The following is a 24,555-nucleotide window of genomic DNA, read 5'->3' on the forward strand; positions in this document are numbered from 1 at the left end:
ATTATTTTTAGCCTTTCTTTTTGCTGCAGTGTATGTGGAGAGTTCTGGTTTTCCTGTAGAGCATTTGCACTGCAGGAGCTGTGAAGAAGAGAGGTGAAGACACCAGCAATACCTGCCAGCTTTTAATCTTGTCCCAGAGATGTCGGAATTCATCAAAGTTTATCTTCCCTGAGCCATCTGTCTGTGATGCAAACATTCAGGTAAAAAACCCCACAAGATTTATAAGATAAAATTAATTAAATCTGAAACTATTGGTGAAGGGATGAATGTGAAACTGGGTTGGGGACCTCCTCAGCATCAAGAGTTGGCTGAGCTGTGCAGTAAAATATTTGTAAACATTTTGGTTATTGTGCATAGCATAGTGCTTCAGGAGTGTGAAGTACTACTAGCACTTTGTGTAGAAGCAAACTTCTGCTACAGACAGAGCCTTGCCTCTGGAGCTATTCTAAAAGTGCATGAGTAGGATGTTTTAGTGGGCTCTTCTGAAATACCTCCAAATGTGAAGCTCACCCAATGCTTTTAAAGACATCTGAGCTTTACAGTGAAGCTCTTTCTGCCTTTCTTAAAATTGAGAAGTAAGCAAAATGTTGACTAAAGCTATTTTCAAAAATGTGTTTAGGCTCCAACCATTCCAGCTCTGGGTTGTAGTTAACTTTTGTTCTGGTTATGTTTGAATGCACTTACATTCTCTCAAAATTGTGTTATGTCAAACTGGAAAACTGAGGGTCGTTGTTGCAGAGGTAACCCCATGTAGCATCTTGTAGTGTGTTGTATTGTACTTGTTCCAGACAAGTTCTGCATGCACTGCAAGCTGAGCATACAGTAAACTATGTAATACATTATAAACTTAAAGAGAGAAATACAGTAAGTTTGTTGGCAAGAACTATAGTTATGTGGAGTTTATTTTAAAAATAATAATCAAAAAATCATGCTTTAGTACATCAGCTGGACAGTCTCTGATACCTAAAGAAGAGTGCCATACTGACTGATTCATTCTGTAGCTTGCTTTTCTCTGCCAAATATGCTAATGTTGAGATGACTGGAATTAAGATGTGCCAAACCAGGAATGCTTTCTGACTATAGACTACAATTTGCTGTTTTGTTTCCCTGGCTTACTAAGTTGTGTGGGTGTGTGTGATGGTGAGAAATAGTGGACTGGAGTGGTTTCAAGCACTCCCTTTTCACCAGAAAAGGATACATCCATTAAAGCAATCATGCTGCGGCAGGATTCCAATTCAAACCCTTCTGACCTTAGGTCCTTATCTGAAATAAATGATCCCAGGTGAATACAAATCATGCAAATCAGCAAGTGATTTTCCTCTCAGGTGAAACTCTAATCTAAGTAAAAGCCAAACCTTCCTTCATCCAGTAAGAAATGAGTGGTATAGAAATCTGAAAAGACTCTCAGTAATGTTACTGCCTATGAATTAGATATTATTTTTCTTGACTTGTTATATACAGTAAAAAACTCTGGATAACTCTAAACTAACATCCAGGTTACTAAGCAAGTCCAGGGTCTGTAGGATAAAGTTCACTAAAGGGGAAGAAAGATTTGCCTCTTCACTAGAAATTTTTTTAAAGGGCATTTGCAGACTGTGAGAAATGCATTATTGTCCTGTGTGGTACTTCCAATGAACATCTGCTCTTTTCTACATTATCAGTACTAACAACCGTAGAGATCATCTCTGTGAAAAGTTCAGCTTGCTGAAGTCTCAGATGCAATGTCCATGGAAATGTAACTAGGAAATTTCTGAGTTTGAAAACATCAACAATTTTTAGAGTGTAACTCGGGGTGGGGGATTATGCTCTATCACAGATTTCTTTGTCCAGGGTTAGTAAAAACATGCTCAAACTCACGTTTTTTTACGACATTATTGAGAACGTTCCTAAGTTCCTCAGCATTGATCTCCATGTCCTGATGGAAATGTGGTGAGAATATAATTGGTTACAAGGTTCTTTATGAAACATAATTTTATGGATTGATATGCTAAAAGTGTAAAGTCTTTGGTCACTTTCAACTAGGCATGTACATGTTTCAAACCAGAGGGCATTCTACTTCATGTAAACATCAGTTTACATGAAACTGGACATTAGTCCAGCTCTTTCTTGAAGCTGCAGGACAAAGTAGATCTGAAGTTACCATATAATGCTCATTAAACTACAACTAAAAGAATGACTGGTAATTTCAAGCCACTGTATAAGTCAAATAGCAAAATCAGAAAATTCCTGTATCCCATTTGCAGCAACTTGATTTATGTAGTTCTTTGATCTGTTTTTATCTTTAACTTCCCTTGCTAAGGGCATTGCATTTCTAACTTGTTTATACCTGCTGTGCAAAACAGCATCTTGTAGGAGGGATTGAAGAAAAAGGCTGCATTTAAATAAGATTCCCTCAGGTGAGAATAGCTTATATGTATATATGAGGATAGCTGTGTACTTAATGGGGTTTTTATTTGATTTTGCTTATCTTGAAATCGCAAGGAGAATTCGATGGGAGGAAATTCAAAGGGAAGTTTAATATTCAGTGTTTTGAATCCATGGAGTAGTTGATTTAGGAGCTGTTGTGGCCAGGCTGCTTTGATGGCAGAGACAGGGATCGATTGCATACTCACATCCCCTGCAATCTGTCGGAAAATATTCCTGAACTGTTTTTGCTCTTCACTCTCCTCATGAGCTTTTGTTGAAGAACGCTGAAAAGAGATAAGCAAAGAAGAGATACATCCTTAGCCCAGTGGGGAAGAGAAAGGGCCTGGATGGCTCACTTGCCCTTGTGTGAGGGATCATCTTAGTGAATCCAGAGGCCTTTGGAGGAATGGGTTGTCCTCCTGTTCCTTTCCCCATGTTTTTGTTAATTCTGTTCCTTAAAACTGCCAAGTATTTAACTTCATCCCATTGTTCTCTTTTCTATTTGAAGGAGCCTAAATAATTACTTCCACTGGCAGTTATCTTCTAATTTTTTGTTCCAAAGCATTGCAAAAGAGAAGTTTGGAGCAGAAGAGGCAAATCAAAGAATGGTTTTGGTTAGAAGAGTACCAAGAACAAGATACCTTAAAGAGTATCTTGTTCAAGCCCCCTGCCATGGGCAGGGACACAATATCTGCCTCACAGCTGCCCTGTAGGCTACAAATGAGAAACATGTGAGAACACTTTATGATGTGGGGGCCCCCTTGGTGAAGACAAATAGCATATGAGACAGAGGAAAATGAGGAATGTGAAGCTTTCTCAGACACGTGGAAAGTGCAATCCCAAACTCTGAAGCTGATACTGAAAAAGGAAATGAAAATTATAGGTAAGAAAGTGAATTTCTTGGCTTAGTTCTTGTTTTCCTTTGTCTAAATGCAGAGGAAAATTTAGATTGGTTCCCACTTTGCTACCTGCGTGCTCTGGCAGTCATGCAGCAGAAGAGCACCCTCTCTGTAAGCAGATGCTCCAGCCATGCCTCCAGATGCCACAAGCCTGGACATGGGATGTGGCTGCTAGGTATGTTGTGTCTCACCCACCTGCAGGCAGAAACTTTTGAATTTGCTACTGTGTTTCCTTCCTCTCTGGTAGAGAGGGAAAAGAGGAGGGGTGATGGAGCTCCCGGATTTACCTGTCCTTTATCCTCTGGCCAACAGGGACTAGGATAAAGGTGTGTAGTTTGTAACAGGAGAGGCTGTGGTCAGTGCCAGGAGCTTCTGCAGCCCCTCGGGTGCAGTTTGTGCATGTGCCCTCTGTAAAGCGGCACCGACTCAGGGGACTGAGTAGGAGTGAATTGAATGTGGGGAAGGGATCTCTCACAGCTGGGATCCTTGTATGAGAGAGCAACCAGGAGATGTTTTCAAGCAACTAAATCCTCCTGCAGAGTTGTTAAATAACTGAAGGGACAGTCTCTCTGTGCTCATGCTTATTAGATTCACATAAACCAGATGCAAGTAATGCTAAGATTGATGAGAAGCTGTTTAGTGTCTCAGGACACCTCTTTGCCCCATTCCTGTTATCTCCCCAGCCACTCTTTTGTGCTATCCAGACCAAGCCCTATTTCCTCCTCTGCCACTTGCTGCAGAAACCTTTTTCTCATCTGCTTGGGTTTTTTCACAGTCTTTGCCAGCATTTTCATCTGCTGTCAGCTCCTTATTGCTGTTCGCTCTGTCAGAAACGAAGATGATAGGCTAGAAGAAGAAGAAGAGAGCAAAAGAAATGGAAATTACATAAGAAATAGTGGAAAGGAAAATATTTGGTTACAAGCATTCTGTGGAAAGTGCATGCAGCAGCAACTCCTGCTCTTGAAAGCATGACAAGAGAAGCCATTTCTTGGAATAGAAGAAAAGAAAGGATAAAAAAAAAAAAAAAGGTGGAAAAATTCCTGCAGTTACTGCTCTTCTCATGCTAAAAAAAGCTGCAAAAATCTTTTTGCAAAATAATGCAGTTGATGGGTTCTAGCTTTCCTTGTCAGACAGTAATTGAATGTGTTTGGTTTGTTGTTGTTTTTGTTTGGGGTTTCTTTGTGTGGTTTTGTTTTGGTTTCAGTGTTTTAGTTTTTTTTGTTGTTGTTGTTTGTTTGTTTGTTTGGGTTTTTTTGTTGGCTTTTTTTGTGGTTTTTTCCCCCTGTTTTTAAGCAAAATAAGCCTCCCAGATTCTCATCACAAGATCATCACAAACTGATGATCTTGCCCCTCTCTATGAAGGACAGCAGCACTGAAAACAAACCATATGTGAATCTTACACAGAAAAGGAGTATTTGTGTAGGACCTTGTCAGTTACGTGAAGCATGTTCTTTCTCTGTATTGATTCTTGAAGCACTCAGCTGTAAGCAGCCATGTGCAATTGTTCTGGTTTGGTGCATTTAAAACAAGGGAAAAAAACTGCTACATGATGTGAATGTATTACTCTAGAGTATTAATTACAATCAGCCTGTCTTGGGATTAAAATATCTGATTACATTTTCAAGGTCCAAAATGTGTTGTGTCGAATCAAAAATAGAATCCTGGACTTTGGTGAGCAGAAACTTCAGGAAAGGGGAGTGGCTGCTGCACTAGGCAATGGAAAGCAAGTGTGAGGGCACATGTCTGGAGAAGGGATGCTTTTCACTAGCAAGGAGTGTCAGGTTGCCTGTGAAGGGGCAGGAAGGAAGGGCAGTTAGAGCAACCCAGAGGACTGAGGTGATAAAGCTGAATAGTTTGTTACCCTTTCACCACCCCTTTGAGTGAGAGGGGAATATGATGCTGATGCTATTTCATTAGAATCTAATGTAGGAAGACAAAATCTTTGCTGCATGCAAATGGCCTCATATCCAATGCCCTTCATTAACTAGGTCAGTTTCCAGACACAGAGAAAATTATGATACCAAGGAACTCTGCCCCTGCTCATGCATTGCAAATGCTCTTTGCCTTGCTGGCACTTAGCACGTTGCACAGGTACCTACCTTGCCCTTTTTCTTCTGTGTGAAGAGACAAAATTAAAAAGTGCTTGATCAGATTATGCAGAGCTGATGGCAAATTTTTATTTTTTTATTTTTCCGTTTCTCATGTTTGTTTTTCCAGTTCCTATACTCAAATCACTAAAAATGAGGGAACATGCACCCACCAAGAAATGGCATACTGAAGCACACACATTGCAGAAACCACAGCAAAACTGTATCTCATCTCATCTGGGACTTTGTCTGCTTGAATAAAATCTCTTTAGCTCTGAGTATTCCCTTTCTTTTTCCCAACCTGCCAGTGCAGTGGAGATTGAACTTCTATGCCCATAGATCAATGATATCTGAAGTGACCATTTAATTCCTCCATATCTGGACAGTTATTTTTTACTATGACAGCAAACAAAAGGGGAACATTTCTGAGCAAGGTGTGATGGAGCTCAATTCTGTGCAACAGCATTTCCTCTGATTTTTTTTCAAGACTAATTGTACTGTTAGCTCTAGTATTTTCCCACAAAGATGTGTAAAACTCCAGGGTGAAGAGTTAGAACTTGTCATGGATGCTGTTTTGAATCAGAGTGCTTTTAGGATCTCTTTTCAGAAAGCAGATACTTCAAAATAAGGTACTTTTTTCTTTATTAGATGAGATGCCAATTTCACAAAGAAAATATTTCAGGGCAGAGAGCTAGGCCTCGCTTGGTAAATGGGTAATCTCCATTGATGGAGGCAAAGATAATGCTTAGCATCCAGCTTCTTTATGCCAGGACCAGATTTCAAATCTGCAAAAACATTTTGGTTTGAATCAATTCAGAAAGTAGCATACATAAAGCAAGTGTCAACAGGAATATCTTGAGAATTTGTGATAAAGGTGCTGTCATGTAGCTGCAAATGGTTTCCTGCTGTAGGTTTCCCTAGGTATCATGTTCCTCTTCCCCCTTCCCCTATACACAAAAGAGGACCAGGACAGTACTTACCAATGGACGCTCTGCCTCAATCATGTTTTCAACCTCCCTAAGTAGAAAGCAGAAAATAAATAAATCAATCAGGAAAGTGACTGTTCCCAAAGTTGCTTGTTTCTTTAGGTGGTTTTTAAGCAGCCACTTGAACTTTCCAAGCAGCGAGTGGTATGGGCTGGCTTCCAGCATTACAGCTGCAGGCTCTAGGTGTAGCTTTTTCCCAGTTTGAGCTGAAATCCCAAGCACCATTTCCAGGACGGCGGCTGCCTGGCTTGCTCCTATGAAGAGCCTTGATAACAGTGAACTGGAAGTAAAACAGAAGTTCTTGGGCCTTAGTAAATGGCTAATAGTTTGTTTGCAAAGGATATCCTGCAAGCAGTAAGCTTCTCCAAAGACAATTCAAAGCAGGTTCTTGTTAGTCTGTAAAGTAATCTTGTAGAAATGAGTTTGCATTTGGAGTTTCTAATGAGGTTAAGAAAATAAAAAGCAGGGTGTAGCAAACCGGTAACATGACTTCAGCAGACTAGTAAGGTCACTCCACATATATGGGCAGATAAATGGCTCTACAACTTACTCTGAAAGACTTCTTTTCTCTGAGAAGACCCTGAGGATGAATTCTCCCTCCTGGTGGGGGTCATATGTCGATGGGATGATGACGTACTCGCTGGGAGGTAAGCGGAAGCGCTCAGAGATTTCTCGCATGTTTATGTAGGTCTTACTTCTAGCTTTGGAGGCATTGTAGAGGAAAAAATCCTTCTGCAAGTGGTGCTTAGTACCATGCATCTGCAGAACAAATGAGTCAGTTTGTCTTCAAGGAAGTCTTGCCCATTGCCCATGTGGGTTGCCATGCGGGCAGCGCACAGCTGGGACAGAAAACACAGGAAGCAGCAGCTCAGCAAGCAGGGAGCTGAGGAGGGGTGGTAGCTGGTGGCAGATACAGAGTCTGTCACCCTTAAGTTTCTGCTGACTGAGTCTAGTTGGCTTCTGAGGGCTGCTCCAGGGCTGACCTGCAGATTGTGTGGCTGACTTCTGCCATGTCGGCACTTTTATCGGACTCTTTTGCTAGATGCTGGGTTGTGTGTAACCAAAGCTCAGCTGCTTTCCTTGGAGGGTGGTATGGCAAGGAATGCTGTAAGCAAATGGTGTAACTCCTACATGCAGAGTGGTAAAGTGAAGGTGCTTTCAGTGAAAATGTGTCCTTGTCTGGACAAAACATGAATTCTGTATCTGCTACACAAATGTGACAATTGAACATTGTATTAGTTCAAATATGAAAATTAAGCCAAAAACTGTGGGCTAAGAACACTTGCAGTCTGTTTCTTGCAGAAATAACCATCTGTAAGATAGCTGGCAAAGACAACATTCAGACTGTCATCCTCATGTTTTCCAGGCAACAGCCTTTGGGTGAGCTTGTTAGCAAAACTTGTGATGCCAATGATTCAGCTACTGCCAGGCTCAGAAAAAATGTAATCTGTGTACTTTCAATAAGCTTTCTTCAATGTCTGAAAATATCATTAATTTTCTAAACAAATTCTAAGACTACAGAGAAAACTCTGTGACTGCAGAATGTAGTCCATTTGCATTATTTTTAGGAGGAAATGGAAGTGGCTTAGGGTGGTTCTGCATGGATTGCAGAGGCAAAGCCCTCACAGGCACTGCTTCCTGTATCTCTGGCCAACTGTGCAAGTGATGGCCAGGTCACCACAGAAGAGAAAAGAAGCACTGAGGAAAAGGTGCAAGTGAAAATGGGGTGCGAGTGAGAGGGAACTAAAAATTACTCACAAAATGTTACTAATAAACACTCAAAGCAAAAAGGTTAGCAGTTCTACTGCTGTTACATCCCTGAAAACAAACTTGACTGGACAGTCTCCTGCTGACTTACTGACAGGCACTACAGTAACACTAGCTGTGGGTATACACCAAGATGTCAATCTGGCTCCGTTCTGCGCATACCTCTTTGGGCACCTTAGGGAGAAATAGAGAGAAGAAATGGTCAGAGCTGCATAAGCATATAAGCACTTTCCCTTTTCCTTTCTAGATTTCTTGGCATCTACATGAAATCAGCTAAAATCTGAACCAAATATGTTTGTGTTAGGGACTGAGTAAATTGACTTTTTCATCAAGTCAATAGCAGGGACAGTTAATTGCTATGTAGGAGTCTTGGATGTCTGTTTCCTTCTTCACACTATTCTGCCAATTAAATGCTTAGTTTCAGAAAGGATGAAAGGGAGATTGAAGCATATAGGGAAAGAATATGTTAAAATCTGGCATTAGGTCACTATAAAAGCCTAAAAAGTGTCTTAATAAATGAGTAAACTCTGATGTTTCTGTGGTAGGAGCAGTTAGAAAGACTTGAATTTCCTTCCTCTCTTCCAAATTTCCCCTGACTTCCTTGCAAAGCAAAAATTGCAAATGATGTAATCAGCCTGAATGATTCAGTGACTCTCTTGGTAAATGCATACTATTGGGATTTGCAACCACGGTGCAAAGAGAAAAATCTAGAGCTGTTACCTCATAGATGGCAAAGCCAATGGTGTACAGGTTGGCTCCCAGCTTGCGCTCTTTCCTCCTGTTTTTCTGCATCAGTGCGACAAGGAAGCTGCAGATAACCTCTTCATCCTCAGGATCATCATCTTCCTCCAGCAGCTTCAAGCGATACTGGGGATTGGTCCAAAATGTATCTGTGAAATCCCACCAGCAACCCAGAGAAAACATGTAAAGCTTCAGTCTTCTAATGATGCTCATGATCAAAGAGAACTTTGAAGTTCCCTGCCTATGGCTCCTGAGGGAAAGGCTAAAATTGGGCTAAGACATACATGGGTTTTTTCACATGTTATGGCTGTTACTTAGTTCTAACAACTGCATAGGAAATGAGGATATATGAAGAACTGTCACCTGATAAACTTCCAAAGTCCCTAACCCTATCACTAATCCACCAAAGTGGATTTCCCAAGTGAAATCTGTTAGGGTGAAATTTATCCCTTTTACTTGGGGCACTGTGAAATACTTGAACAGTGATTTATCTTTGCCAGGGCTGCCTTTTGGGCGTACGATGTTCTGTGACAATATAGTGACAGAAGATTTCCAGCTACCAATTGCATGCCTTGTCCACTGAGGAAGCAAGGCTTTTCCTATGGCTGAGCACTAATCAGGCTGTGGTATGACTTAACCTTTGGGATCTAACCTAGTTCCCATCAAAGAGGCCATATCTCTCAGGACCTTTTGCTCACCTGGATAATTGCGGCAACCTCCAGCTGAGCAGCCTCTCACCCAGCGCCCTTCGTTGACTGACACAGTCCAGGTCTGGAATTTATCCACTTCCAGAGTATCAGGTGTGAGGTTACACATCTCAAGCTTTGTGAAGTACCTCATGAAATCTTGAAAAGACATCCTGGAAGAATTGAGAGGAAATTGAACCCAAATGGATTTACATGGTTGACACTTGTCTGAAAGAATCTGGGGAGGTGGAGGATGGTGACCAACACTACTGTCAGTACTGGGACAAGTTTGCAGTGGGAGTGCCATGTTTTCTAAATACTTTTGGTCTGCTGGTAGGTCAATTACCACAGGTACAGCTCCAAACTCAGGGAAACTGAGCTGAAAGGATGGTATGTAGGAAGGGTGATGGAGAGCTTGTGGAAGTGTAACATAATTAGAAAGACTGTGCTGATGGCACTGAATAATCCCTGGCAGGAGAATGAGAGGATCACAGAGCAGGGCTTATTGGGATTATGAAGGGGGACAGAGATCACTGCAATGGTTTTAGCAGATTTGTAGTAGTGTAATGTCATTCATTTTTGCTATGATTGCATATTTCCTCGAGAAGCACAGGTTTTTGACTGATGTTCTCACCAGAACTCCCCATCCTCCACGACCTTGTGCTGCAGGCGGATTTTCTCTGCTTCATTAACAGAGTTCCATTCCTCTGACCTTCAAAGGAGTAAATGAGTTATTTTAGGATTTACAACACAGTTTTCATTAAAGTTTCTACACTTTAGCCTCAGAGTGAAAAATCAAGAATCATCTTGCTACCTCCACATAATTTTTCCTTTGTAAGCCTTGCAACTATTTGTTTTCAATGCTACCCTCTTCTCCACATGCCCAAATAAAAAAAGCAATTGTCTTACTTCTCTTTGCCTTGCCTTTAGGATTCCTCTTACCAGCTCTCAAACATCTGCTGAACTGTGTTAATTTTACTTAGCTTGAAGAAAAAGGTTCTTGCAGACTATCGTTGCTGGAGTAGCTATAGAAATTCCTTTTAGGAAAACCCTGACATCTTGCTTCATTTGGTTCTTTCATAACTTAAAAAGATTTTTCTACTGTCACATCTTGTTTTGAAAATGGACATTGCTGAACTTGATAGACAGTAAAATCAGATTTAATCTGTCATTAGACTGGGCTCTGTCTTCATTTACATTTATTAAAGTCCCTCTTAACATCTTACTAGGTACTCTTTTCTTTTTTACAGCTTCAGCTAAACACTCAATCAACTTCAAAATGACAACAAAGAAAATTCAGATACCTCATCACTGAATATTAGGGTTATGCACAAGCTGCATAAAGGCCAATAAAGCTACAACTTCTTTTTCAAATTAGATGAAGCTGTGTTTTACTCACTTGTCACTCCAGGCTCCATTCCATTCCACCTGGCCCCAGGGGTTTCTCAGCCTTACCAGACGTATTTTCTCCCCTTTAAATACTGTCTAATTGAAAAAAGAATGCAACAAGAATAGACTGAGAGTAGGTTCAAAAGGAAATTTTCTGCCTGTCACCAGCTTCTTCAGTGATGGTGCTTTTCTGGGCCATAGCCCAGCCTGATCTTCTTGGGGTGACTGTGGGAAGGCTGTAACACAAGGAGGTGGCTGCCTGTGGCTACCTTTGCCCAAGTGGGCATTTCCCCAGAAAGCCAAAACTTGGATATCTTTCTTTGTCCACAAGGTTTTTACTTATTTGACTATAACTTTGTTTCCTTGGCTCATAATTGGCCTCGCTTTCCACGCCTCTCAGGGCTTTGCTGCCGTGCGCGGTGCCAGCCCGGCGCTGAGCCGCGGCCGCAGGGCAGCGGGGCGGTGCACGTACCTCTTCCACGGCCGTCACGGAGTAGGCGTGGCCTTTGACGAGCCCGCAGGACATCCGTGTCTCGTACTGCATCGGCATTATGGTCTGTTAGACAGAGGGGAAAACCCGTGGGACTCACGCCAAGCTCAGCTGCCTGCTCGAGCACAGGTGCTGCCAGCCAGGCCTTTCCGAGGGAGGGTGACACCGTTCAGGTGACAGGACTTTTTGCCTTGTTCTCCTCTTCGTGTTTGTCAAGGTAGTCAAGCTAAGCCCATAGAATTCAGGGTGTTGGTTAGAAAGGAGTGAAGCATGAACTAAAAATGGGAAAAGTTAATAATATCAACTGCAAAGGACATTTTCTGGTGTATTTTCCCCTTTTTTGTAGGCTATTGCTTTTTGCATTTGGAACATGGAAGGATATAGCATGCTTAGTCAAAGTAATTAGCTTTTTGTATTAGAAGGACTATTCAGCCTTTTCTAGGACAGTATGTATGTATAGCTCAATAAGGTTATTACACATGAACTGGTTAAACAAATGAACACCTAGAATACTTTCATCTTTCCACATGGCTGCTGTCTTACCACAATGACATCTAAACTACCTATTTAATACCCTGTTCCTATAACTGACACTGTTTTATTGCATCTAACATTCAGGAAGGGCATAACAATGTGTTGCTCAGCTGTAAATACATTTGTGGCCTGAGTCATTAGCTTTTAGTGTGTCTGATGGATTTTTAATTGCAAATTTTGAAATGCTGTTTTATCTGTGAGATCTGGAATTGGGAGCAAGATGGCAGATGCACACAGCCTGCTGTACTTGCAGGAGAGATCTCCAGTATTGGTGGGAGGGGCACACCCTGCCATGTGCACGTGGACCATGAGCAAAACTTCCCCTCCTCCTTTGTGTCTGTTGCCGAGAGATGCCTGCAAGGCCCTGTCAGTAACTCTGCCATCCCTTCTTGATACATCTGATGGCATGATAAAGGCAGGGCTGGATCCTGAGGGAGAATTATTAAGGTCACACTGATATGTTCTCAGCTTGCACAGGGATGATCTCACCCAAATATTTCCTGGCTGTTGCAATTTTTTCCCATTATTTCACTTCAGCACCTATTTGGTTTCTTTTCTCTTGATTCTGTTTTCTTACGCTAACCTCGCACCTATTTCCTTTTTTCTTCATTTCTTCTCACGTTGTTGCCATCATTACTTGTCAGTAATCCTTTCTCTTCTTTCTGTTGAACATTAACTTCTGGTGCCCTGGATGACTTCTCAAAGTGCAGATTTTGGAAGTGTTCCATCTGCCTCTTTCCATCAAGAGCCCTGATTTTTTTCTTGGTGATGATTCAGGAATACACAATAACCAGCAGCACAATGGCTGCTGGGACAGCAACTACAGAAAGAGTTTTGCAATCTTCTTTTAGTAGATAGTCACTGGGGAGGAAATTCTCCCCCCAGACACGGGTGGTTTGGACAGCCATGCTTGCAAAACAAGATAGTCATACTGGGCTTTCCCAAAGAATTATACCATTTCAGTCTTTTAGGAAGAACTAAATATGGATGTCAGAAGAGGAAAAATCAGCTATTTCAGCTGCAAATGCAGAAGTAAGTTTGCACAACCAAAAGCTTTAAGTGATGTAATTGTGGAGGATTTTTCTTTGGTTTTTTTGTTGTTGCCCCACCCTCCCCACCCTCCTATAAAGCAAGAGATGTAATTTCATTGTCATGGGAATGCAGCTCCCTAAAGGGCAAGGTATGACAGCTGCCTGACACAGAGAAGGCAAAATGTCCCTCTACAGATTTGAAAGTTTTAAAGTTATCCAATATGGGACTTTTTCTTAGAGAGTTTTAACATCCCTCTCTTTATTTTGCTAGATACTTAGGTGGATATGCTGGAGTTTGTATTTCCTCACATACAGGAACTCAACATGTTTTTCCTTTTCCTTGTTAGGCATTTTAAATGAGGACTTTAATGGCAGTCATCAAAAAGGAGCATCCCTTGAGCAGCCTCTCCTCCATTTATGGGTAGAGCACTCTGTCTTAAGATAAGTTTACCAAGAGCTTTTTTGCCTGGAGTGAGAACTGTACAGAGCTTGCTTTTTCTTTCTTTGACATTCCATGCACACCCAAGGATCTTGTTCTATTCCAGTATTTTAATTTTTTTGTTCTCTCCACAAGCAAGAGCCTTGATTAAATCCACTAATAAATTTCTTGTTCTGCAAATTATAAGCTTGTGTCACAAGCCAACAGCCCTTTAAAGCCTCAGTATCAGTGAAGCCCTCTAGTATCAGTCACTGTGCTTGAAAGCACTGAAGTCTTTTAACACACATGTCAAACAGCATCCATAAGAACATTTCTTTGGTGCTGTTCTGTGAAGCCAAATAAGGATTTAAAAACATAGGTGATATGTTTCTCTAACTGTAGATAAAAGCACTCTGAAGTCAACTGCTTAGGAGACATACCCAGGCTGGCCTCTCATCCATCCCCTGGTAGTCTACAGTGGGCTGAGTCATCTGTGCGTTTTCTTGATTCTTCACCATGCGAGCAATCAGTTCCCCAATGTTGCTCCGAGGAGCTGATCCATAGGAAAAGCCTAGGTCATCCTGGCACAGAGAATGGGAGAAAAGTATCATGCAGGAAGATGAGTGGTAAAGCCTAGATTACATTTGTTTTCCCTCATTATGTCCATACCTATCTACAGTGGTCAATAGCACTGTTTGCTCTCCCACCTTTACTTTGCAATATCGTACTCTATAAAGTATTTATTTTTTAACTTTTAAATTTACCACAGTAAGTGAAGACAATCTGAGGCCATGTTGCCAATAAAATGTTAATTTGCACACTTAACATCTTTGACATGAAGATTTGTATCTTAACAGAGTTGCAGCATCCCCACACAAACCTCATTTCACTGAGTGAGGATCTTGAGGGGGAAGGAGTGCTGGTTTTGCTGATTGCACCCATTCTTTCCACCTTCTTGTTCTGCTTCTGTTTATTTCCCTTTAGGCACTCACTATTTGCTAATGGATGGTCTCTAGTGGGGATTACTCCATCTCCTAGAAATGGATGTTTTCTATGTGGCCTAAACCAAGCAGTCCCAAAGATGGTATATATTTGGTTACCAATGGAGAGGTCCCTGTCCTCTGTCATTTCTTGTCTGCAAAGTTCATACAGACTCACATCAATGGAACTGGCCATGAGGGATCCTCTGTCAATGGCATGTTTCATGATTTTATAGATATCTTTAGGGGCATCCTTTATCTCGTAGAACTCTGTGACTCCTCCGGTGAAGTCCTCCATGGCTTCAGTGGTGTTGCCTCCCTTCAAAGCTTCATATGACCCATGGAGTCTTGAAAAGAGAAAAGAAAAAGATTCTTTTACACAAGTAAAGATACCGACTTATATATTTATATCCATCTTGTGTGTTTATAACTACAGCTATGTAAACACACATACTAAAAAAGTCCACAAACCATCTGTCTGGTAACTCACAAGTTAAAAGTTCTAAAACATGCCACCTGCACACGTAGAAAAAAAAGAAAGATATGCTGAAAATCAAATGATTTCTGAATGAGTAGCACAACTTCCTAGAAAGTATGCTTTAACCCATCCCCAACTCCAAGGCATGGGAGAATGGGTGTATTCAGGTACATTCTCTGTGTGCTCCTAAATGCTGTATGCAGTGGTTTAAGCGCCGCCCCAGGCAGAGCCCCGCAGTTTGCCTTACTTTGCATAGGCCTTTTCCAGGAGGGCGCTCCAGAACTCGTTGCGCTGGGAGGACTTGGTAAAGACCAGCTGGTTGTTGTAGGTGGGTAGGCAGTCATCGATGACGACATCCACCCAGTCTCCATAGCGCCAGAACTGCACAAAGGCAAACAGAAATCCCCAAACTGAATTGACTTGGTGCAGGGAGGGGAAGCCTGGCTGAAAGGTCAGGCTGAGAGAGGAGAAATGTGGAAATTGACTGCTTTGTAATGTGGCCAAAACTGATGGCTACTGTGAGGGAGGCAGCTGGACTGAATTCCCTTGGGCAAAGAAGTCCCTTAAGAGAACCAAAGGAAATGTGGAAAGCAGTCAATCTTTTCTGAATAAGAAGTTCTTCGATAACTTGTTTAGACAGACCAGCTATTTGTGGGCCTAAGAATAGCTGGTGTTGCCAAGTACCCGCATGTCTGTGCTGGCTGTAGGGCTCCATCTGAGCCGTGAGGCAGGACCAGGCACCTGTTGTTACTGCTTACACCCAGGACACAGCAATCTGCAAATGCTTCCTTGGTGGGTTAATGCTCCCTAATTGCTTTTATTGGCTGGCCCTTCTGTGACTGCCCTGATGGAAGAGTTTGGGGTGAAGCAATTCAATCCCTTTTCCTCCCTGGTGTCACTCATGCTTCCAAAGGGTGGTGAAAGAGGAAAGAGCCATGCCAAGAGCTGAGCCTTGGGTAAATACATACGCTTACCACTAGACGGAGTGACTCACCTGGAAGTGAAAAATGCCAGCATAGTTTTGTATAAAGGACTGGTCATGAGGTATGACTCTACAGAGTAGTTTTTTATTCAGGGTCAGGCAAGCAATGGCAGCCAGAAACCAGCAATTACCTGTAAACGAGCAGAAGCAGCAGACAAAATGAAGGGAGAGAGCAACTAGAATCAAAGGGAAAACCAGAGATACTGCAAAGTAACATGTAAATTCTCAGTAGAGCAAGATTCTCCATGTGTTCAGCAGTACTTTAGCACTTTATTTATTCTCTAGAAATGCTCCTGGGCATTGTTCATGGCTGAATACACACATGCTGAACAGATGATACCCCCTGTACTTTAGAAAAAGCCTAAAATCTGATGAACACTGTTGCCTGCATTAAGAATTCCCTGTGTCATGTAAATCTTTCACTAAAAATTCTTGCCTAGATTGCTACTAAGCAGATGTCAACAATTTGCTACAGAGCGAAGGAATCAGTAGATGTGTAGTGATACACTGAGACAGAGGATTTCAGTTATCACCTTGGAAGCAAAAGAAACTTAAGTGAGAGCTAAATTTTGATGCAGACTTTAAAAAGTGCAGAGTTAAAGTAAGAATTTCATACCTAATTCTCCTTGGCAGATATCTGTTCTGTTGGCTCCACCAATAATAAACCGTGGATTCTCACAGATTTCCTGCAAAACACAAACAGATGGATGAGTAGGAAAAGCATACATTATGATGCGTGTTTAGTATAGAAGTAAAGGCAGTTTCGGAACATTTTCCCATAGGATAGCTTGTGGTATCAAAACCTCTTGCACAGTTTTCATCTGCAGAGTCTCACTATGAAAATGTTTTGGAATCTGGATGTTCCAGACTTCAGTCAGGGTTTTCCCCATGTATCTACAGGGTCTAATAGCGAGCCTGGGGGGCTCCCTCTGTGCTGTAATGTGAAAACACATTGAAATGAGAAGGATTGGGAAAAAGATTTTTTCTGCACAGTAATGAAAAAACCAAAATGTTGGAGGAGACATGACAGCAAGTAGGTGAAAAAACCATCAGGGACCAGATTAAATTCTTTTAAAATGTCCTTATTTCCAATTTGCAGTAGTTGATGTGTTGGGGCATTAAAAGGGTTGAAGAATGAATTTAGTTGGGAATGAACCCCAGCATTACTCCTCCTTAAATTTAAAGGATCAGATGTTTAATTACCAGAAATAATCAGCTGCTGGTTAAGTGATTTTATTCTTTTCCTCATGTTGCAGTATTTAATTGACAATGCTGCATTCAAAAATGTGTACAGATACCATCTCTCTCTGAGGACAGGAAGGTCTTCTTTCATCCTGCACACTGCACAATGTATTGGGTTTGTCAGTATTTATACTAGAACAGATGGGTGCAAGATGCTGTACAGGCATAAATAATTAAGACATTTCTGCAGGGAGGGAAGGCAAAAAGCAGCAAGTGAGATGGGACAATTGCAGGCTTACCTATAGCCCTTTTCTGTGTGGGGCAAAGAACTGTAGTGTAGAGGAAAACCAAGGAAAGAAATGGGTATAACCTGTCCTACAGAGTAAAAAATGTCTGTGCTTTATCCCATCTCTCATACTCAAATACTTGGTATGGAGAAGAATAAGAAGACACAACTTTTGGACCCATCTCTTATGAGGGTAAGGAAAGAAAGATATTGCAACCTGAGGAGCACTGTCCTGAGCAGCTGCAAATTGGGAAGAAGACAAAGTATAGTCCAAGAGCCCAATCTGCTGAAAGATGTTGGGACTAGAGTGGGAAGGAGAAAGAACAAACAATTGACAGTTGCTTGTGTGGCAGCACACACGGGCAGCTGGCCTCTGCAGTCAAAAGCTTTTTGTCCATATCATCAGGGTAGCCCTGGACTTTCCCAGACTCATGTTTCAGGTCTAGTAGTTTCACTTGGCTCAAACCCACTTTTTTTCTCCTTCACAGTTATCAGAAGAGTTGTTTTGATGTATTTGGATTAGTCATATAGCCAGACCAACTTCTGCCACCCTCCCCACCACCAACCCCTGCAGGCACTTTGTTTTCCTCGAGGGAAGGAATGTAGGGATTGTCCTATTATTTTGAGCCTTGGTCAGCTGTTGGGGTCCAGTTCTGTCAAAGCAGATGTTTGAGATGCCTTCATGCTTTTCTCCACTCACTTGCTTTGTTGAAAATATTCTTCCTCACATTGCTGTGGTGCTCTGCTGAAAATTAGTCTGAGATGCCAGGTTTTTGGCTTGTGTTTTTCAAATTCTATTATTGTATTTTGGCTTGATATTGCTCTTACTGTAACTAGCTTTGAAATCCAGCATGCTGTGTTTTAGTTGAAAGCAGTCAGGTGCCACCTAGATGTTTCCAAATATTAAATGTAAAGTGATGTGTTACTCAGAGCCATTTATTGCATCTTGGGGTCATTTGCTTTGTAGGATGGTTGGTGAAGGAACGCAAAGGAGAGAATCATGCAATTGTCATATGGCCTGGTTTAGCTACGACAGAAATGCTTTTCTTGCATTTCTTTATGGGGGCCAGGTGTGTATAGTACACCGTGGACATGATTTTAATTAGTATTTGTCCAGTTCAGCTGTGCTAGTTGTGCTGAGTACAGCTGAAGTTGCAGAGAAAGGGATCAAGGTCTTTCAAGGCTGCAGTACACAGCAGAGCGAAACGACCTGGTGTCCAAGATGAAGGTGGCAGGTCTGTCCTTCCAGTCTTCCTGGCTGAGCAAGGGATTGCTCTTCATCTCTTAGGTTATCACAGAGAATCCCAACAGCTGCACTTCATTGAGGCAATGATTCATCTTTTAAAAGAGCCTCCTCTGATCTGAGTGCCTCAGACTGCCTTGGTACTATCCAAAGGAACCTTTGTGTTGCACTGGGTTGATCCAGTTCAGACTGTAATTTCATTACCAAGAGTCAGTTACAGCAAGGAAAACAAAGAATCCTGGGAAAACGTATTAGTGGTGCATGCTGCTTTCTGGGAAGAGATTATTTATGAGTCAGTTGGAAGGGAGCACTGGAAAATGCAAAGGCAGCATGCAACTAAAAATGGCATTTGACCTTTGTTATATTTTCATTAGCTTTTTCTTCTGTATCAGGAAGAACTCTGCCAGTCAGCTTATACTGTTGCAGCAAAAGGCATTCATTCCTTTAAAAACTGCCCTTAAACTATGGCCTTCTAAGTAAATTCCCTAAACTGATCCTATCAAACAGAGGAAGGATCTTCTTTGGCCTGCCTAAGACAATTTGTAGTCTCATTGTCTCTTGGTCTCTTGTGGTCTAGACCACGCTTTTAAATGGCTGTGCTGCACACTTCAAGGCAGAGCTCAATGTTGTCAGACACCAAGCTGGTTTTAGAGCTTCTGAGTTGGATTATCCTCGTCTGAAAGTCCTGCCGTGGTGGCACTAATTGCCACCTTTGCTTTGTGTATGACAGGCCCACATTTTGTGATTACTAAATTCAAACAGCTTCACGTGCGTGCAGTAGATAATCTGGCTGATTAATTTTCGTTCTAAGGAAAATCCAGTAGTTTGTTGACTTGATTTTATTTGTATTAGTTATGAAAAGAAAGCTCCTCCTGGTGATTTTCTGGCTATGGAGAGGATCACAACAGGGAAGTCAGTGAATCTGGTAGTTAACGCTGTGACTTGGCTGTGAGCAAGGAGAATGACAATGGTGCCTTTGAAAGCACAGTGTCATAGCAGAGCCTTCCTGTTAGTACCCTGGTGTCATTAGATCCCAACAGGACTGTAGCAGGACCTCTCAATACTCTGTGTTCTGTTATAACACAGACTTTTCCTCAGCCCTCAAAGATCAGTGGCCTCATCCCTGCTCTCAGCTGTGAGAAATTCTCACAGGCAGCATAGTTGTGAGAAGCACAGCCAGTCAATGAGCTGGATATAACCAGCAGGTGTGAACAGCTCTTTGGGCTTCTCTTACCTGCTGTAGTTGAATGAATAATTTAATATTTTGTAATAACTGAAGGGGATTTTATTTTGCCTCTGTGTACCTAAACCATGCTCATGCATACTCTGAACAGAAACACTGGTGGGATGGATCCTGCAGTCTTTACTCAGGGAAGCTTTCAGGGCTCTCACTTGGCTTTTGTCTGAATTGAGTATTAGGAGGTCTTCTCTGTGCATTCATGTCGTGGCATGGCAGTCACCAGCCGGGTAGAATTACAAAGGCCTTTTTGCTGCTCCCATGCCAGGGCTGCCAGCTGCCCTTTATGGCACCTGTCCTTCTGTGGGTAAGGGACAAGGCCAGTCCTTGTGCATTCGCTGCCCTCACAGCAGCAGAGGACAATCATTTTGGGAGGTGATAGAGGAGGACCTGACCTCTGATTGAGGGGCTTTGATACAAATTGATGCAGTGACATGACTAAGGTGACTCAGGAAGCCAGAGACAGTCAGGAACAGGTTGCCTATTTCCCAAGCCTCTGTTTTAAGTGGGATCATAGAGCACATTGATCACTTGTTTATTTGCTGTGTCTGGAGGTATGTATCACCCAAAAAGCCACAGGGAAAGGGTCTAGACTGGTCAGCATTAGGATGTTCTCTCGAGACTTCTGAACTGTCTGATATTTTGTTTTCTTTTAAAATACATTATCAAGTTTTATTCAACTATTGATCTGAATTTCAAAGTGATTAAAATTACCACTTTATAAGAGTATATTTTATAAGTTAGTTTATTTCTTAGGGGAAAAAAAAAGCTATTGCAATTTAACAAGAACAGAAGTTGTCCATATCTTTACAGACGATTTCAAAACATAGCACGTGCAATTGAGTATATGTAGTGCTTCAATGATTGCTTTAACCTCTTAGCAAAATACTCTTTAAAGTAACTTTATTACTACCTCATAATCATTTGACTTCATGAAGTCTTGGCTTGCATTAAAAAAAAAAAAACAGATAGCTTTGGTTTTGAAGATTACATTGTATTTAAAGTCTTACATGGTCCGCAGCTTGTGGCTGCTACGTGAATAATAAGTACAGAGATTCCAAATTTACATATTCATGAGTGACTTGAAGAATTGTCTTTGGGATTAAGGCCCTGGTCTGAACCTTTCCAATAACAAAGGCTTGCTCTGTGCCTGCACAGTTATGTAAGACAAGTCCGAGGTTACACTGTGCTTTTCTTTTGTTTTGATGCTTTCTAATATGACACTTGCAGTCTGTCTGCTGCAGGGTGCTGGCACTCATGCTGCTATATTGCTTCCCTCTGCAGAAACAGGGGAAATCCCATCCCTTTACATGACTGATTGGGGCTGCATTTAACTCATTCACACACTTTCCAGGGGCTGATGCAGCCGTGGTGATGATGAAGGAATGACAGGGCACAAATGCACAGGGTACAGCAGATGGGGAACTCATTTTGGTCCCTCCACATTGTTCATGTTGTGACAGCAGCACGTGACCTTCCTCCACGTCTGTAAGAGCCACCCACAAGAGCTCCTGGTCTTCTGCTATTCAGTTACCCTCCTGTGGTCAGTTTTATCTATCACCGCTGACTTTGCCACTGAAGCACAGATTTGGGTGTAGGAGAAGTATGGCAAATATAAAAGAGGTGGCCAAAAACTGCCAGAGAGAAGGAGCTGTGGAGGCTCCTCAGAACAACACCCCCAGTGTCAGACAGGGGATGGCAGGGGCCAAGGCAGTGTCCCAGGGGCTTTTCTGCTGCAGGGGAGCAGCTGACCAGCAGATATTATAGGGAAAGAGTATAACTCCTCCTGCAGTAGTAGGGGGAATCAACTGGGAATTGAGGTATTAGTCCTCTGCCAGTGAGAGATATAGGGAAAAAAAAGATGAAAAAAGAGGAAGGCTGGCTGGGGAATACCCACAAAATAGAAAAATGAATGGGATTAGTGGCCAAGGTCTTCACAGTGGTTAGAATACCCACATTCACGGTAAGTGGGATAAGCAATGCAGGCAACAACTGACTAAAAGCATGTTTCAGACCATAACCTGTCCTTTTATTTTCACACATGAGAAAAACGGCAGAATAATAAAATAAAGGTTTAAGTGAAACAAGGTAGTGTTAAAAAAATTAAGCCTCAGCAAACCCAGTAACTTGTTGCAGAATAAGGAGAGTTTTCTTTGGTACATTCAGGCAAGAAAATCCCAGGCAAACCATGCAAGAAGAAAATCAAATTCCCCATGTATTTTTCTATATATTTCATTCCATCGCCTTTGTTGTTTTTGTTTCATTCTGCTTTATTGTATTTTAGTCATTAATATACACATTGTCTAAGCTTTCAGAGCCCTAGCTAGTTATCTCCCAGGAGAGCTCTAAGGAAATATATTTCTAGTTTATTCCACCGCCTCCCCAACACACAATTTCTGCCAAAATGTAAGCTCAGGGTGGATACTTCAATTTACAGAACAAGGCACTCAGCAAACATGTTACTTACACGTGGTCTTTTCCATTCGAACTTGACGGGGCTTTTCTGGCTGTAGAAAAGGGAGGACTCATTTGGTGGGAAATCAGGATCTTCATAGAGAATATTTTTCTCCAGGCACTTCTTGTGAAGCTCTTCATAGGTCTTCTCCTTTACACTGATAATGGGCTGATTGCGACTTAAAATGGCAGAATAAATCCCCCCTGCTCCCCCTCCTGCCCCCTCCGTAGTGCCAATAGTGGTGTTGGGGACTGACCCAGCAGCTGTTTGCTGAGCCACCGCTGCATTTATGGCGGACGGCATGGGAATCAGGCTTACAGCAAATGCTGAAAGACAGCAGGATCTTGCAAGCTGGAAGGAAATTTCAGAAAAGAGGAAGTTGCTGTGCAAACCGTCTTTTCTATCTGTTGAAAGTCTTCTAGTCAGATTTGCAAGCCAGAAAATTCCATGTGGTTTTGCATCCTCTCAAAGGACAGTATTTTGTCATCAGAAATTGTAATTTGTTCCTGGTTGTGGGACAAGATGATCAGTTGGCTCACTCCTGTGTCTGAGTTGTATCTTCAGCATGTGTGTGTGCTGTCCTGTGCGTGTAAGTGTCCAGAAGGGACGAGCTTTAACTGCGAAATCTAAAAATAACTACAGGCAAAGAGAGAGGGAAAATGAGAGGGAGGGCATTAGTGAGATGGTGTCAGTCTTCTGTGCAGCTTGTGCTGAGGCCAGGCATGTTCCTGGGATGGACTCTGTGTGTGGACTGACTCCTGGTGCAAGCAGTTCATATTTTCCTTAAGTAGAGAGGACAGTGAAACTGGAAGCTAAACTCCTGCTGGCTTGGGAACCTTATGTACAAAATTCGCCAGGCAGTGGTCCTGACATTACTGAAGGAATTCTTGTACCCGACTTGTTTCTACCCTTTCTGGCAGAAAAGATGTAGGCAATTTTTTACTACTAGAGAGGATTATCAGAAGACGCTTCTAATGGTGAAAAAGGTGCTAATTTGATGCTACTGAGGTCAGGTCAATACCTGCCAGCTGGGTTTGGTTCCTCTGGAAGAGCAGCTTGGCAACACTAAGATTCACCTGCTAGTAGCTACCTCCCATGAAAAAGGCAACTTTTTTGTAGGGGCTGAAAAGTTTATAAAGAGCCTAGCATGGAAACTGGGCCACTTGACACTACATTGCAGGACAGTTTGGCAGAGCCGTGTCACTCTTTGCAGCATATGCAAGTAGTGAGATGCAAGGGCCTTTCACTGCACAGCTACAGCAAAAATGCTCATTTTGCTGCCTGTGCATATGTTTTTTTCTTTCACATTCTCCCTTTCTACCCGGTATAACAGTACATCTCTTATATCTCATATACAGAGCTCTGTTTCTGGAAGAATTGTCAGTAGTAGGGGTAAAACATTTGACAAACTCTTTGCAGGCTGCTGGGGAGGATGAAGTGAATGATCAGCAGTGGGTTTTGTTTGTTTTTTTTCTAGTGGGATGGTCAGCAAGTGCCAGGGTACGGCCTGCTGCTACTGCTATAGCTAACAGATCAGCCAGTGCCTGCATATGGAGTGGAAGGTGGACACGCACTTCTCACTTCTCAGCCAATGTAGAGGAGTTACACCTGGTTAAAATACAATTTCTCCTTTTCTTATTTCTTACTGGACAGATGGGCTTGTTATGTAAGGTTTTTTTTAACAGGAGTTGCTAGCAAAAGACAAATGGTGTCTTTAAATAAACACAATTTTCCATAGAGAACGGACGTGCTGTCTAATACAAACAACGAAATAAATTCTCAGGAATTAAATCCCATAGGCAATGGAATTTACTGCAAGCAGAAGTACCCAAATAGCTCAGACAGAGTAACAATGAACTAATCTTTAGTGAAGTAATCTAAAATGTTAATATTGCTATTTAATTTGCATGACGTTTTCTCTCCAGTTGTTTTCGCTAATTGAATTCAATTATTTCTCTTGTAAAGATATACAAAAGATTTATTTCTTCATTTGTGGCACAAATATGTGGAACTTACATGTGAGTGACTACAAATAGCAATGTAAATCATATTATTTGAAATTTATTTTCTCAGACCTAAAGACAACTGCTAATATTTTCAGCAACTAATTCCTACTGAAATCCATAGAAGTTAGGAACTTCATACCATGGAAAATTTGACCCATGAGTACTTACTATGGTGCAGATATCTTGCCAAGGGCCAGAGAATAAAAGCAAGTCATTTGCTTTAACCAGATACCCTTGGAAGAATACTCACTAGTGATTCTTAACAGTAGAAT

The 24,555-nt window shown here is 41.8% G+C and overlaps 1 protein-coding gene across 3 annotated transcripts in view; it reads right to left on the minus strand.

Annotated features, from left to right (window-relative positions):
* The window catches only part of CAPN3 (calpain 3), a 30,685-nt gene extending 6,183 nt beyond the window's left edge, over positions 1–24,502 (minus strand). Inside the window, exons 1-20 of one of the 3 annotated variants that reach the window (XM_032110669.1) lie at positions 22,290–24,502; positions 16,491–16,560; positions 15,887–16,005; positions 15,140–15,273; positions 14,593–14,761; positions 13,875–14,015; positions 11,434–11,517; positions 10,972–11,057; positions 10,207–10,284; positions 9,585–9,745; positions 8,866–9,035; positions 8,308–8,319; positions 6,929–7,137; positions 6,373–6,409; positions 5,405–5,419; positions 4,050–4,151; positions 2,613–2,690; positions 1,858–1,915; positions 1,199–1,263; positions 113–181 (exon numbers count right to left, since the gene is read on the minus strand). In XM_032110669.1, coding sequence (XP_031966560.1) covers positions 113–181; positions 1,199–1,263; positions 1,858–1,915; positions 2,613–2,690; positions 4,050–4,151; positions 5,405–5,419; positions 6,373–6,409; positions 6,929–7,137; positions 8,308–8,319; positions 8,866–9,035; positions 9,585–9,745; positions 10,207–10,284; positions 10,972–11,057; positions 11,434–11,517; positions 13,875–14,015; positions 14,593–14,761; positions 15,140–15,273; positions 15,887–16,005; positions 16,491–16,560; positions 22,290–22,580 — 2,148 coding nt within the window. In that variant the 5' untranslated portion in view covers positions 22,581–24,502. The remainder of the gene's footprint in view (positions 1–112; positions 182–1,198; positions 1,264–1,857; positions 1,916–2,612; positions 2,691–4,049; positions 4,152–5,404; positions 5,420–6,372; positions 6,410–6,928; positions 7,138–8,307; positions 8,320–8,865; positions 9,036–9,584; positions 9,746–10,206; positions 10,285–10,971; positions 11,058–11,433; positions 11,518–13,874; positions 14,016–14,592; positions 14,762–15,139; positions 15,274–15,886; positions 16,006–16,490; positions 16,561–22,289) is intronic. The other 2 variants (XM_032110670.1, XM_032110672.1) reach the window with 2 other exon arrangements.
* Between the last annotated feature and the right edge of the window lie 53 nt (positions 24,503–24,555).

This window comes from Corvus moneduloides, chromosome 6 (genome assembly GCF_009650955.1).
Source record: "Corvus moneduloides isolate bCorMon1 chromosome 6, bCorMon1.pri, whole genome shotgun sequence".
Lineage (NCBI taxonomy): Eukaryota > Metazoa > Chordata > Aves > Passeriformes > Corvidae > Corvus > Corvus moneduloides.